The sequence below is a fragment of the Lolium rigidum genome, chromosome 7, assembly GCF_022539505.1.
Source record: "Lolium rigidum isolate FL_2022 chromosome 7, APGP_CSIRO_Lrig_0.1, whole genome shotgun sequence".
Lineage (NCBI taxonomy): Eukaryota > Viridiplantae > Streptophyta > Magnoliopsida > Poales > Poaceae > Lolium > Lolium rigidum.
In genome coordinates this window covers 46124686-46141229 of record NC_061514.1, presented here as the reverse complement: position 1 = coordinate 46141229, position 16544 = coordinate 46124686, and the positions used below count along the sequence as shown (strand labels likewise).

Here is a 16544-nt window from a genome sequence, read left to right as displayed (position 1 = left end):
TTTTCCTGTCGTCTTTGACTCTTCGCCCCCCCCCCCATGCCAGAATCCTGGCTCCGTCCCTGGATAATACAGAGGGCATTGCTTACCTGAGATTTGATCAGCCACCGGTATTGCACGAATCAATCGGACGGTTCTCAGGATGGCTTCTCAGGTAAGCCTGGAAAAGGCCAAACGGAGCGACATCACGTGAGAATCAGTGGTAGAACAGTCGGAATTGGCGAAAGATCTGAAATTTCTAGAAACAGCAAGTTCGGAATTATTGAGCTTACTTAAAATTGATTAATAATCAATCCCTGGGAGCTCCGGCGAGCGATCGAGATATCATAGCTCGGATCATACAGTCGCTCGTGAACTCCAAAAGGGAACTCCCTCCCTGCAAGATCGGCACATAAATAGAAAAAGACTGCCGGATCGGATTACTTGCCCCAGCGACCAGCATATCGAAAAGTATAGAAACAATTCGAAGCTGTCTTCCCAAGATTCCGGCCACCGCAGATGGTCCGCAAGTCCGTGACTGCCGATTGACGCCTGATCTCGCGAAACCCCTCTGATCATTCATCTTGATGCAGCCAAGAGCCGGATGAGTGGTGGGGCGGCGCAAGGCTTCTAGGTGTTGTACAGTTGGCGAAAGAACCCAAAGAGGTTCAACCCTAGGTGGTCTGTTTGCACGTATAGAAAATATATTCTGAGGGGCTATGGTTTCGCTAATAGTTTTTCTTTAATCTGAACCGTTTACGTTTAGTGGCTTAATCTAAGCCATTAGTTGTCTTGTGTTTTAATAATATAATAGATAGATTCGTAAAATTTCAATCGACCACATTCATGCTTTACAGGGGCATGTACCCCTACCATCTGTGGATCTTTTTTCCCTGTTTTTTTATGATGCCGTTTGTTGCTTATGAGAAATTCTACGAAAGAAAACGAACACTGTGTTTGGTTGCATGGAATTGGGGCTTGGAATCGGAACTAGAATTTGCTAAGCCCAATTCACATGTTTGGATTGCCTTGGAATTGAGATGCTTGAAACCACCGACATGCTTCTTCGCTCGGGAGGTTTGCTTCCTCGCTCTTCTTCCTCGCCCCTTCCAAGGCCCCTTGCAACCACCGCCATGCATCCCTGCAACCGCCGCCTCGTGCCCCTGCAGCGAAGTTGACTGGTCGAGATCCGGCCGAATCCGGCCCTCCCCAATGTTCCGCTTGGTGGTCGCCGCCTGGACGGGATTCCCCTAGCCTCGAGGAGAACAAGTCAATCCCGACCACATCTGGCAGATTCCGGCCACCGCCGGCTCGATCCATGGCGGAAGGTCGAACTCGAGCACGCTGGGGCCGGGCACCCCTACCAGCTTCATCCCGCCGGCAGGTGTTGTGTAGAAAATTCAGATTCCATAGCTTGTTCATCCAAACATGATTTGGAATTGGTTACTCTTTGATCCCAATATCAATTTCCAAACACATCCAAACAATAGAATCCAATTGTAAGCCAATTCATTTCCATCTTAGATTTGGAATTTTAGTCCAATTCAATTACATGCCAACTTTCTATGCATCCAAACACAATGGAAGGGTACTTTGTGAGCCTATAAATTTATTTTCTAAAAATTATATTTATATAGATTTAGTTTTTAGAGTGATTTATACGAATTTAATGTTCTAAGCCAAAACATTGTCCTCGAGATTTCGGCCCATTACTTGGTGTGAGCTCAAAGCAGCATGTGGCCCAGTGATCCCATTATTTTCTTCTATATATGCAGCCGGGAAGAGAGGAAAAAAATGCTGGACACGGGCTTACCATCTTGTCGCGACGGCACGACTCAAAAAAATCTGAAACAAATGTAAACCAACCCGGTTTTTGGTTTTGCATAGAGCCTTCATCTTTTTTGTTGAGATGTTTTGCCGGGAGTATTCTGGTATTGTGATCTCAGCGCTAGGAGAGTATCGACAAGCAATAGAATGCGTAGAGCGGTAGCTAGACGTTGGAGAGACTGGTACCGTGGCTGTCTAGACTCCAGAGTCGAAGCACGTTTCAGAAATGGAGCTCTCCCCTCTTCCGGCAGGCGGCAGGCCACCAACGCCAATGGCGTGCCGATGATCGGGTTTATTGTGCTGACCGATACGATGTGACATGACATGACTTGGACAGGGTAATAATGTCGCACGCCGGCTGTCATTCATGGCTTTGCTCACTCCACTGCGCATCGCTGATCCCAGAGCCATCATATCGTCCTACATCATCGTTCATCATGCACCATGTCACGTTACTGCGACCACGAAACTGTCAATGTCGAGGTCTGCCACGAGGGCCAGCCGTGTACATCACACATGTTATAATAGCCGAACGAATCGTACACTAAATTAACGGCATCTCGGCAAAGTGAATATTGGTGTCGGGTCGGATTGAAAATGAAGAAAAAACCCTAATCCAGAGATCCGACGCAAACTAACCTACGTGACCATACGGACAGTTCGTATCATAAATATGTGTTCGGAATGGGTAGCTGTAGTCACATCGTGACAGGAGCATCTTCAGTCGCGTCTTCCAAATAATGTTTGGGATGACACACAAAAAATGAGAAAAATCGCATTTCAGTCGCGTTCTACAAAGCAAAAAAGCGTCTCAGTTTATGTCCGGCGTCCCTGGTAGAGACTCTATACATCCGGACGCATGCATGCAGCCCCTACTTCCCACATGTTATTCTCTTTCCCACTTTTCTCTCACCTACTTTTCCCACATGGGGTGGTCCCCTCTATTAAAATGCATGTATTCGGACGCTGTTTGAGGGACGCGGCTGGGAAGAGCCTCATTTTTGTACAGATTTTCGGTCTCTTTTTGTCCGGCGCGGTCCCAAGCGTGCCCCAAATCGTTTGCGCCGGACGTATTTTGAGGGACGCGACTGGAGAGGCTCTAAGTGCACACGTTCACGTCGTTCTCCTTCAGATCCACCTGCCATCGAATGTGCATGTTTCGTCTTTTGGGCGGTGCCGCTTCGGTTTTTTGCGCCTCGTTCATGGTGCTGCCCCACCTAACCGGCATCCCACCAATTGAAGGCGGTACTCAGCCTTTTTTAAGAGGAGCAGTTTGGTCACTTCTCGCCTAGAGCCAACCTACATAAGCAAGGGCTGGCCGTACCACAAGAGGAAGAACAACCGCGAGGAGAAAATCTCGTGCAGCCATCGATATGTTCCCTTGGAGTTCAAGCACAGTTGTTCTCGGAGAACCGGACGGTTATTTGGCCGGATGGGGGCCTATCGGGCGAGGGGTGGTACTCAATTCCCGCACGTGTCCCGGTGCTTCCAGTGTCGCGTGCGCGTCAGTATGAAATCCACCGCCACTGCTTCATCTGCCGTTGGACCTTCGCTAAGATCTGGCCTTCGCGCCTCGACTCCTTCAACATGTCCACCTTCGGGACATGGGAGTTCCACCTTTACCCTCGTAGTGTTCATTTACTTTTGACACTATGTAAATGGTTCTACTAGGAAAAAATGTGTCGGACCGCTGGGACTACTCTCAATTCAAACAAACATACCAACCATCGAGACAAATTTAGTGTTTGCGGCTCAACCTAAATAGACACAAACAAACATTTTCTGTGTTCGAAATACATTGAATCGTTGGAGATGCTCTAATCATCATGAACGAACGAGAATGGACGAAAAATTGCATGGGTTGGCAACAAAAAAAATTACACAAAAGAGCCTCAGGGGTTTGATGTTAATGTCATTGGACGCCGACTTAGGAGTGGGTGTGTCTCCTACTTCGGCGCCAACTTTTTTTTGTCTAGCCCACACAATTTCTGCTTCAGCTTTGTCGTCGCTTAATAAAGACGTTAGATTTCAGACTAGCCACAATGAAAGTATTATGAGTAGTATCATATATGCTATGTTGGCAAAAATCTGATGTGGCATAATATTTAACGACGAGAGAGGTGAGAATGATATCATGTGTAGATACCATATCATAAAACGTAAAACTAAAAAAAAATTAGTGGCAAATAAATCATGTACTATGATACTATGTTATGATACTATGTATTCTAGTGGTGGTATCATAAACTACTACATATGCACGATACTAGTGTATTATACTTTTGGATGCGTCTCATAATAGTTGTGCTGAGGAACTTTTGATCAGTCCAATAATTTGAATTTGCAAATTGTTTGAATATTTAAGTTTCTAGTGAAGAGAGCTACAAAACAGGACTAATATGAAATTTATTTTGATGGTTTTTGAAAATCATCTTCCGAAAATTGATAAACCTAGTGAAATTTGATGATATCTTCCGTGAAACAATTCTTTTCGCTCTATTTCAAACGTGGTTCGTCAGATTTAGACAATATTTACAGTTGTCTCAGAGTGCAATTTGGATATACGATTTTTTTATCTAGTTTTATTGAGTTTCAATGTGTATTCGTTATATTTGAATGTGTTTCAAAATTCGGATTTTAAATTTTATCAAAACGAAGTCAGTGCATCATGAAAAAATCTTTTTCTTCATCTTATTATAAAATTCAAGTATGCATGATATTTCAATCATATGCTTTTATATTACTCCCTCCATCCCAAAATATAAGGCGTCTAAGATAAGTCAAAAATCAAATCGTACTTATTTTGACAAAATATTTAGGAAAAAATATCCATATCTTCAATATCAAATCGATACTTTGAGAAGATATACGTTATGGCGAATCTATTGATGTTGATTTAGTATTGTAGATGTTTATATTTCTTTTTTATAGATTTAATCAAAGTTAGAAGATGTTAACTTTTGACTAACCTTAGATACCTTATATTTTGTGACGATGGGAATACTATTCTTTTTATATCTATGAATCAAAAGAGTTTACTGCAGGTGCACACAGGCACAGGAGATGGACACCCACACGCGGTAGGAATTTATCTCGCCATGGAAAGAGTGATAGAGACGACAGACGAGGCGTGCACGGAGCACGCTTCAGCGCCCACACGTCTCTGTCGATCGATCCATGCATTCATCGAGCGCTCGCGCGCGCGCGCGCATGTAGTGGAGACGAATCCGTCACGGGCACAAAGGGACACACAAACACATGCTACGTACTGCTCCCCTGCCAAAGGAAATGCCCCTGTGCGCGAGAGGTAGAAACTGGGAAAGGAAAGGTTTACCGAGGCGAGGCGAGGAGATAACTTTTGATTCAGAGAATGGGCGCTGCTACGGCGTCCAGAGCCAGCAATCTGGCAGCGGGTCACGTCGATCGGGCGACCAGTCATTGGATGGTTTCAGACAAGCCCATACCTTGGCAGCCTCTGTTATTTTTACTTTGGCAGTTATTAACAAAGCTGGATATTTACTGAACATCAACCTTTGCTGTTACCATGGAGATCATACTACAGTGTACCTCGACGTTCGTATCATGTACACTACATGTACTCCGTATGCTTAGTTGTCGCGCTCGTAGCTAGAGTACTACCCTACGAGGCTACGACTACTGGACCAAGTGGAGCAGGCGCGCTAGCTTGCAAGGCACATTTAGCACAGTGCTGCTGCTGTCCACAGCGAGCAGTACTGTGTACTCCGTACTTTCGTCTGATCGATCGCTGCCGATACGTACAGAACTTGATAGCCGATCAACGGCACTATTTTTAAATTTCGAAACACGAGCAACTCATTCCAAAGAGAAATTGGGCCCTACCGACTCACCAAAAAGTTTTGGACCGGAAAGATGATTCCAAACTCCCAAACCTTTTCTTTTATTTTCCTTTTTGGCTTTGCTACTCGATAGGACAAGCTTTTACCGCTGCGGCGTACAGAAGCGGCCCCGCTAGCGCTATCATCACTGCTTACTGTACATGACGATCGCCACTACCAAATGTAAAATGGCTGTGACCCCACATGGCAGCTGCACAAAATGGCCCTCGATAGAGCGGGTTGTACTATGATAGCCATGAGTAAACTTTTCTTGACTGGACTTGCTTTATTCCACATTGCTGACGTCTCCCTTTTCCTCCAATCCCTTTGGCCATATTGCTCTACAAACAATTGATGGAGGATTGAAGAATTTTCAAAGTATTTTTTTTGGAGGAAACCAATACATATAATTCTTTTTCTAAGGATTTGAACCCCATTGGATCAAAGAAATGACACCTCTAAAATTTCTATGAATCGCATCTCTACAACTAATTCCAATAGCAATTTGAACATTATCTTTTTGTTGTTGTTCTTCCATCCAAATAACTATTTATATCATTTATCCCTATTTTTCAATCCATTGTTGTGTATTTGCAGTTTCTATGTTTTCTATTCCTCTCCTTTATAATCCTATGACCTGGTGAAGAAGCGGACAACCTATTCAGATATAAAATGTGTTTGTTTTGGCATGTTTTGATCGGCCGGCGGATATGAATGAGGTCGTGTAATCCCTTTGGTCCGTTTGGGCCGCGAAGCAAACCCAAGGGCCCAACACATTTACTTTTTAAAGTAAATTTTGATTTATAAAATCCCTTTGGACCAAATTTAGGTCTATAACGGATCGGTCCACATGCTTTCATCCATTTACGTTGGGCCGCTGACGCGCTAGGTCCGATATTTTGTATCCACCATTCGTGTAAGGAAGTGGAATCGCCTCGAACCATATAGGAAAATGACGTAAGTAATAGTTTTAGAGGTTGCATTTATATTTTTCAGAATTCAAAGTGTGTTGATTGCTAATTAGAGGGAGTTAATTCTAAAAAAACCCTACATTACTGCACAAAGTTCGAAAGCCACCACTATTCGTATAAATTGCAAAAAATCACCAGTATTGTGAAAATTCGTTGCAATGTCTCTTTAGTCGTCCTACTATTTATTCTGGCAAAGGGTCCCACTGCTAGGGATGAAGTGGCATGACTGAGAGCTCGTACATATCCAAAAGGGGTTTTCTGTAAACTTTTTTGGGCCCCACTTATTAGTCATCCCTCACCTCCACTTCTCTTCCTCTTTCATGTCCCACCTCATGGGGACAACGCCGCCGCAGGCCACAAGCCACCGACGCCCTGCACTGGAGATGCCCGCCCATCGAAAACGTGGGCAGCCCCACCACCCCCACCTCCGTCCTCTTCCATTGTGTCGCCGTCTACAAGTCACCGTCCACACCTTCACATTGACGACGCTGGGATGCTCGATGAGTTGACGGTTAGCTTCACCACCTCCACCTCTGTTCCCCGATGACGTGCCGCCGGACGCAGGTCGCCGCCACACCCTGCAAATCGATGACGCTGTTGGAGATGCTCCAAGAGCTTGCAGCCTACCTCTCCACCCCCACCTTCGTCCCTCGACAATGTTCCGCTGGCCGTAGGTTGCCGCCATGCCTTGAACATCCACCGGTTAGTCCCACAACCTGGAGGAGGCGCGGTGACGGGAGTCAGCTCGTAGGAGGCATGGGGCCGAGAGGGTGGGGAGGGCGGCTCCATCTTCCGGGACGTAACCGAAGGCGGGGAGGGGCGCGTCGGCGGTGGTTCTGCTCGTTTAAACTTGGTCATTCTTGGCCCTCATATTTTCTGCCACGTCACCCCTTACGTGGGACCCATGGTCAAAAACATAGTTAGCGTGACTAACAGTGCACATTGCAACGAATTCTCATAATACCGGTGGTTTTTTCAATTTGGACGAATACTGGTGATTTTTCGAACTTGGCACGGTAACGTGACGATTTTTTGGAATTAACTCGATTAGAGGTGAGCCTTTGTGATGCAAGATTAGCATTGCTCCCGACCTGTGATGTGGGTTAGCTGATGCGTGGAACTTTGAGCGTACAATCCAAGTTTACTCCCACGTCCAACGACAGGTGCCACGGCGTTGTTTATTTGCACCTACTCTGCGTATTTTGATGAATATTCATCCGTGCGCCGCGCGGGAGTCGACAGAGACAAGAATTATGCGCGTCGGCCCTCGGTATGGGCTCCCCGAAAGAGGACTTGGAATGATTCCTCGTGAGCTTTGTCCGTTCCATTCCATTGCATGTGTGCCTGTGTACATGGTATCATTGTGCTTTGCACCAATAATGTGATCGCCAGGTTGAATTAAAAAGACGTGATTACTGTAGTAGTACAAAACTTTAAGATATACTCCACTAAAAAGATTTTTTTGGCTCCCGAGCTCCAGCACTCTACTCCACTACCTATGTTCTTCTATTGTAACTGAACACGAGGGTATAATATTTTCTTCTAGTAGACTCATTCGCAGCTGGAAAGCACATCTTCCTGCTCCCCCCTGGGGACCCGTTCCTAATGGAGTCCGGGAATGGTACAGTAGGAGATTTAGCATAGAGTGATGTGCACAATGTTTTGAACCAAGTTCACATCAAATCAATTACGGTACTAGTGCCTCATGTACTCTGACGTCACTGCTTGGCACTGCTTTCATAACCAAGTTCCCATGAAGACGTGGGTACTTAATTACTTCCACTTTTAGCTAAGCTCCACCTGCTAAGATCCCCCTCTCCGCTCCGCTCATATATTGTTTTTTACTTAAGCACCACTGCTTATTTATGCTAGAAAGATACCTAACTAAGCAACAATTCTATAAAAACGAGCACCGATGCTTAACAAAATGCTTGGTTTATTTTCTAAAGCATCTATCTAAGCATCTGCCATTGTACATGATCACAGGGTTCATATGCTTAAGTAACGACTGATGATAAGAGTATGTTTGTTAGTGCATCATCTGTGCATGTCCATTAGGTCGATCCATTTCGGACATAAAATATGTTTTTTTATTCGTCTGAGTAGCCCACGGATAGAAATGCGGTCGTGTCCACGCCCTGCTCTGTTTGGGTCAGGGTAAACCCAATAGGTTGACACATTTTTAATGTAATAGCTCATATATTAAAGGATATAATTTGCAAAAATAAAAAGCATATATAGAAATAAACTAAACCCTAGGTAGTAACTAGGTTTGGAGTCAATCCTCCTCGTTGTCCAACTAGATTAGATAGGCTCCGCCCACTATCATGCCAGTTCGGCTGCTATGCTGGAGGTGCAGCTGCCGGTTGCAATGGTGGTTGCGCAAGCAACATCGCCCATGACGACATCTATGATGCCATGGAAGACCGCCCCCTAGGCTAGCGCGGATCCTCATTGTTGCATGGCGGGGTTGTCCCGCTTAGCTAGGCCCTCCAGCTTGAACTATGTGATTTCCAACCTAAGGGCTTCATCGTCGCCCATATCGGGTGGCTGAATGGTGGGGAGCTCCTCATCCGGCTTTACGGTCGACGCTAGTTAATAACACATCACATCATGGAAATGCTTCTCCTCTTCTTCTTCTTCTTCTTCTTCTTCTTCTTCTTCTTCTTCTTCTTCTTCTTCTTCAGATCCTGGTATGGCCTCTGTCAACCCAGATAGCGTCCTCTCGCTCCTTCCTCTTGTTCTTTCAGGTCGTGTTATCGGTGGCAGCAACATCAACCTCGTCAGGCTGGACGTCATGCTCGCCCAACAAGAACGAACCAATACCCCAGCCTAAGATCCAGTTATGCAGAACGCAACAAGTCAATACTAGCTTAACCTAGGTGGAGAAGGTGTCGAATGGCTTCTTGTCAAGGATCTTAAATATGTTCTTCAGAGCTGCAAATGCCCTCTCGATGGTCACCCTGAGGGAGTGTCTGAGATTGAAGAGTTCCTTGGCATTCTTGGGATAGAAGCTTCTAGAGAACTCATTGAGGTGGTACCTCATCGACCTGAAGGGTGGGAGAAAACCAGGGTGGCAAGTATAGCCCGCATCAGCTAGGTAGAACTTACCCTCAGGGACCATCACACCATCAGCTCTCTTTAAGTTGTATGTCAGAATGGTAGCATCATGGGTTGATCCTTCCCATCCATCAAAGCACACATCTGACCTTCATATCGAAGTCAACAGCGGCAAGCATATTCTGGCTGGTGTAGTGCTTTCTCCCCTGTAGGCAAGAGACTGGCTTCTTGGCACTTTCGTTGTGATATGACAGAAAGGACCACCTCTAAGTGCAAATGTCAAAACTACCGTGGCGGCACGCTGGCCAAGCGACACGTCGCACATGCCGCCGTAGCCAGTGGCGGCAGGACTTGCCGCCGTGAGTGGTGGCGGCACGTTGGGCAGTTTCATCCGCGACGCCGGGTGGTGGGCCCTGCCGCCATCGGCTGTGGCGGTATGCTGACGTGGCAACATGCCGCCACCGGCTGTGGCGGCACGCTGACATGGCCTGACATGCCACGTCAACGTGCTGCCACCGGCCACGTCAACGTGCCACCACAGCCGGTGGCGCCATGTTGCCACGTCAGCATGCCGCCACAGCCGGTGGTGGCAGGGCCCACCACCTGACGTTCGTCCACCGTGCCGCCGCCACTCACGGCGGCAAGTCCTGCCGCCACCGGCTACGGCGGCATGTGCAACGTGTCGCTTGGCCAGCATGCCGCCACGGTAGTTTTGATATTTACACTCAAAGGTGATCTTTTTTAACATTTCACTGGGACAGGTAGTCTGATCTGTCCAAATTTCGTGTTGCCCATCACTCACGGTACCGGCAGAGAGCACTGCATCCTCTGCCTCTGGCTAGCTTCTCCATGAAGCCGTGCTGTGCAAGCACAAGCAGTGCAGGGGCCGCAGCTGTACGCACGTACGTACTTTGCCCGAAATCAGGTCGCTTTTTTACTCGACGTTACATTGACACATTGATACGCTGCCGCTGTACTCTCGACGGTACGGTACATACACACTCTGCTGTTTACTTTACTTTTCTATTTACCATCTTTCACCCTTTGCTCTTTACCGTGTCACGTACGCCCAGCTGTAGCCAGCTAGCAGGAGGATCGTACTGACGGACTGAATGATGCGTCTACTGTTGGGCCGCAGCTAGAGCGAGCGAGCGAGAGAGCGGCAATGGCCCCAATGCCGCGAAAGTTGCCAAAGAAACCATCATCACAGAGCTGCTGGCCCTACTGCCACGGTGGGGCCACGTCGCCCAACGGCTACCTCCGCTTCCGACGTGGCGCCCTCGTGTCACGTGCCACTCTTCCCCGGCAAGCCAAGCTCCCCGGCTATATATTACGCGGCCAGGCCCCGGCCTAGTCGATCAAGCTCGGTTCACACAGCCAAGTCGCCACCACAGAGCAGAGGAGAGCATTGCGAGTGAGCCACCTACAATGGCGGCGTGGAAGACCGGCGTTTTCGCCGCGGCGGTCGTGGCTGCGGTGGTTTGCACCGTGGCGGCGGCGGCGAGCAAATTCGACGGCGTCGTGCAGCCCAGCTGGGCCAACGACCACGTCCTGTACGACGGCGACCTCCTCAAGCTCCGACTCGACACCTCCTCAGGTAACATTTCAGCGAGCCCCTTCGGTGGTCGATTCAGGCTACATTTGTTCAGAAAGGCAGTTCTTCGTTTGCTGACGCCTCCTTGTTGCTGCATTTGGGGTTCAACAGGAGGGGGCTTCGCCTCCAAGAACAGGTTCCTGTATGGCAAGGCCACCGCCGATCTGAAGCTCGTGCCTGGGGACTCCGCCGGCGTCGTCACGGCTTTCTATGTGAGTGAGTGCAGGCTTTGCATTTGCTCCTTGCTACACTTTGCCGTTTTCAGCTGTTCTCTCAACTGCGGCATTCATTCTATTTGCATCTTGCAATGTTAATTCCATTTCAGGATTAATAATCTGTAAAATACTATAACGGGGATCGATGACACCCGTGGTAATTCCAATGCTGGGAACATGCTTCAAATGTCTGTCAGCTTCAGTGAGGGGCCTGCCTGAAATGTCTATCAGCTTCAGGGGAACCTGCCAAGAACCAATTTACAAAGAAACACAGCACGTGAACAAGCTCAGTAACAGGGCAACTTTCTTCTTAAAAGCATCAACTTTTTAACAAATCACACTGAATGAATGAATTTTGTTACTCCAACTGATTTACGATATTGTGGCATTTGCATCTTCAACCTTGACATCCATCTAATTTCGCTCATGTTTGCAGCTGTCTTCGGCCGGGGACAAGCACAACGAGTTCGACTTCGAGTTCCTGGGCAACGTCACCGGCGAGCCCTACCTGGTGCAGACCAACCTCTACATCGACGGCGTCGGCAACCGGGAGCAGCGCATCGACCTCTGGTTCGACCCAACCGCCGACTTCCACACATACTCCGTGCTCTGGAACCCCAGCCAGGTCGTCTTCCTCGTCGACGACACACCCATCCGCGTCTACGAGAACAAGACCGCCACCAAGGGCCACCACCACCGCCACCCCAACTCCACCTCCACCACCGACATCGCCTTCCCGTCCCCGCAGCCCATGGCGGTGTACAGCTCCATCTGGAACGCGGACGACTGGGCCACCCGCGGGGGACTCGTCAAGACGGACTGGTCCCACGCGCCCTTCGTCGCCACCTTCCGGGACGTCAGCGTCGAGGGCTGCGCCTGGGCGCCCAACGCCACCGACTCCGACGCCGGCGAGGTCGCGCGATGCACGGGCACCCAGTGGGGAAAGGAGGGGAGGTACTGGTGGAAGGAGAAGGACATGCAGGAGCTCTCCGTGCACCAGACGCACCAGCTCGTCTGGGCGCGCGCGCACCACCTCGTCTACGATTACTGCGTCGACACCGACCGGTTCCCCGTCCAGCCGCCAGAGTGCGCTGGCCGCTGATCATCTATCGCGTCGCCGGTTGGTTTCTTAATTAGGATGGATCCATGAGTTCCATGGATCGGATGCACCTGCTGGTTTACTTCATTTCACTATGTCGTCCATTTAGGTCTCTCTCATTCTCTCGGTCGTGCTGGTTATCTGCCGTGTAGTTTACCTTGTTATGTGGGGGTGTCTTCTGTACAAATTCGTCCCTGGAAGAATATGATGGTGCATCGTCTCTTCTCAAAATCTGGTTTCTTGTGTTCCATATTTCGAGCAAAATGCTCCCATTGATACTGTGTTGGTCAGTGTAATCATCCCCAATCCAGTACTGGCCCTGCTCTAAGCTAGTAGATCCAGTACCACTTTGCTACACTCTAATCAAGGGCAGTAACTGAGTAAGTAGAGGTACAGTTCAAGCGTGGTCCTTCCAAACAGTACGTAGATGCACTGTCTTGGTTGCAGGAAACGCCCAAAAGGATAAGGGCATCTCCGCGACGCATTTCGGACACCCAAAATGTCCACGGGCGTCCGTTTGCGTCGCGAGGCGGACGCGGAAATGGTCGCGTGTCTCTTGCACCAAATTTGGGCGCAGGCAAAAATTCAAAAAATAGAAGCACGCATAAACTTTTGCACCAAATTTACAGCCGCATTTTGAGGGCTGAAACAAGTTCACCCCACTTTGCATATCGGACTGGCGCAAAGTGGAGACCAAAAGGGGCACAACAAGGCTCGTGCAGCAATAAAAATGTCCAAAAGGAGGCCAAGGTGCTTGGGCGCATGGCGCCGGCGATCGAGCGTCTCGCGCGCGGATTTCGGCGCGCCTCTTCATGAACCAGGCCCCGGTGTCGTCGTCGACGTTGCTCAAGTCGGCTAGCATGATCCTAGTGTCCTCCGCAAGGATCTTGGCCTTGGCGTCCATCCTCCTAGCCTCGGCGTCAAGCAATTTGGCCTCGGCGTCCGCCTTTTGGACCTCAATTACCTCTTTGGCGAGGTTGTGGTAGATGGCAGCTGCGGCCTCTTTTCCGGACGCCTCTTCTCGTCCCTAGCGGCCATGGCGGCATGATTGTCGGCCATCATCTTCTCCATGCTCGCATGAACGCAAGGGCCCGCGCCTCCCGTCGTAGATCGGCCTTGGTAGCCTTGTGGCCTCGTGGACGAGGTGGAAGGGCTGGACGGCCTTGATCGTCGTCCTCGGCGTCGAGGTTGATCGCTGTCCCATTCCTCACAGCTTCTCGGTAGGCCGCATAGCTTGTCATCCACTTGTTGGCGTTCTTGAGCACGTCCCAGCAATGGACCATATGGAAGCCCTTTTTGTGCGTCGCCCTGAACTTCTCCAAGGCGCGGGATACCTGCATTCATAGCCGCCAATGATGTACATACAATGATGCACATAGTGTTGAATGATGATGGTTCTATCGTGTTTACCACTGTCATGACGCCGGCGCCGCTTACGGGGTTGTTAATAGCATGTTCGACCGCCAGAGCAAAACTTGGTCTGTCTCTTGCTTGATGTAGTTCCATCTTTTTCGGAGGGACTCTAACGTCCGAGGGCTTGTGATATTGTAGGGCGGGTGCAGCCTGGTCTCGTTGTACTCGCTGCGAGACCTTGGCCCAATAGACCTTGCCCTTTTGCTCGCGCGCCATTAATGCAATCATTGCTCGATGCAAGCCATGCTTCGCACAAGCACTTGTCCTCCTCGTCGACGAAGCCTTGTGTCCTGTGGCTCTCCCCTTCTTCTTCGCGAGGCTTCGTTGGCGCGTCGTCGAAGTTGTCCACCGACACGGGTGTTGGCTGCGTCTCGCCGGGTGGCGAACAGGCGTGCGGTTTCGATGTCCTCCGCGCGTTCATCCGCCGTTGGCTCCCGGTCATCCGGCGGTGTCCCGGCCGGATCACCGCGAACGAAGCCGCCGCCGTAGATAATTTCCTGGATGTCAGCGTCACGGCGGTCCTTCCAATACTCCTACGAATCACCGGACGTCAGACGCATGAAACACGACGAACGCACACATTGAGAGAGCTCACGTACCGGGTCGTCCATCGTCGGGGCAGCCGGCGCCATTTCGTCGAACGAGGGTGCGGGGGCGTGGCATGCTCTCCTCCGGCGGTCGGCGCGTCTTCGTGTCGCGCCGAGCCGGAGTCACCGCTTCTAGGAGTCCGGTTGAGGTCGGGAACAGCCGCCCCGTTGAACCGCTCCGCCGCCCCGGTCAACTCCACCGGCGGCAGGCCGGACGCGAACCGCGACGCCGGGTGGCCTCGCAAGGGAGCGGGAGTTCCGGGACGCGGCTCGGGAACTTACCGAGCTGACCGACGAGGACGGAGGAGCGACGCCGGCTATCTCCTCTCTCTTGACGAGCATGTAGCCCTCCGCCAAGGTCGGATGGAGGGCTACTTGCGCGACGCCGGCTTTGATCTGCATCTGCCACGCCTGCTGGTTGGCGGCCGCGGAAATCTTCATCTTCTGGTTCCTGCGCCGGCAGCGACGTTTCGCGGCCTCGATCGCTTTCTCCTCCGGGGAGAGCACCTTCTTTGCGGCCTTCGCCTTCGTCTCCCGGCCGCCGCCGTGCCGGCCCGCTTTGCTTCCGGCGGACCCTCCATTGTGGCTACGGTCGTGGCTACGGGGGAGTGTGGGGCGGCGGCGGGTGCGGCGGCGAGGGTTTGATCCGCATCCATGGCGGTGGCTGCGGCGGCGAGGACATCCATCGCTTCTGGAATGTTTCGCGCCGGTCTAGTTTGCTTTTTCGCGCGGGGGGAATGGCCAGTGGCGGGAATTATATCGGCCTCGCTGCCACTGACGCGCGGGTCCTACGTTATTTTCGGCGGTCACTCGGCGCGACCGCCAAGCGTCCGCGGAGACGCAAACCTGCCGTATATTTGGGCCAGGTTTGCGTCTCCGCGGACGGGCCGATCACTTTGCGTCGCCCCGCTGGAGCAGGGCCCAGACGCATTTCCGGTCACGGCGGACGAAAACGGTCGCTCATCGACCATTTGCGTCGCGCCGCTGGAGATGCCCTAAGGCGTCAGTACTCACCATTGATCAGCATTGAGCTCACAAGTCAATAAAAACAATGGCTCGGACTTTGGACGCATCACCAAGCTTGTGTGAATCTGATCACGGGCTAGAGTACCCCGCTCCATCTTTTCACCATGCTTGCTTTGGTCTGAGTGGACCAAGCCTTTTCTTTTCTTAGCTTTTGCAGAGCCGGCTGCCATGATGTATGTGTATGTAGCTCGGACTGTCTTTCTTCAGACTTTGAAGCGACAACACTACGCTGGGTACATAGCGAGTGAGTGAGTGCACATTCCTTCCATGGATTGGATTCGACATTACCCATCAGGCAGTACCGAAAGACGTCGAGTCTCTCTTCTTCAGGGAGAAGAGTGGAACCTGTGGGGGCGTGTGGACGAGACACTGGAGTGCCGCACGTGTAGCACCGAAATGGATAAACCGATGGCCTGTAAGTTGCTAGGGCGAAAATAATGCAGGCAAAATTATCTCTGAAGTGGCAGACACTGTGATCCACGAGCTGTTTCGTTTTGAAAATGTAGGATTTTTTCTAGGAAGAGACTTAGAGCATCTCCAGTCGTGTCCCCCAAACGGCGTTTGGGGGACGGCGGACAAGAAATGGAGAAAATCGCGTCCCAGTCGTGTCCCCCAAATCTAAATAGCGCCTCATTTTGTGTCCGGCGTTCACGGTAGAGACACAAAATGAGAGCCCATATGCATGCATGCAGCCCCTAGTCCCCACATGCCATTCTCTATCCCCACACTTTCTCTCACCTACTTTTCCCACATGGGGTGGTCCCTTCTATTAAAATGCATGCATCCGGACGCTGTTTGAGGGACGCGGCTGGAAAGGGTCTCTTTCTCGTACAGATTTTTGATCTCTTTTTGTCCGGCGCGGTCCTAAACGTGCCCCAAATCATTTGTGCCGGACGTTTTTTGAGGGACGCGACTGGAG

General features: G+C 50.3%; 1 protein-coding gene across 1 annotated transcript; it reads left to right on the top strand.

Annotated features, from left to right (window-relative positions):
- The first annotated feature begins 11119 nt into the window (after nt 1-11119).
- On the top strand, nt 11120-12602 carry LOC124671263 (xyloglucan endotransglucosylase protein 6-like). The gene is made up of 3 exons (XM_047207653.1): nt 11120-11288; nt 11397-11497; nt 11937-12602. Exons 1-3 carry the CDS (start codon nt 11120-11122, stop codon nt 12600-12602), a joined length of 936 nt encoding a protein of 311 aa, XP_047063609.1.
- The last annotated feature ends 3942 nt before the right edge of the window (nt 12603-16544 follow it).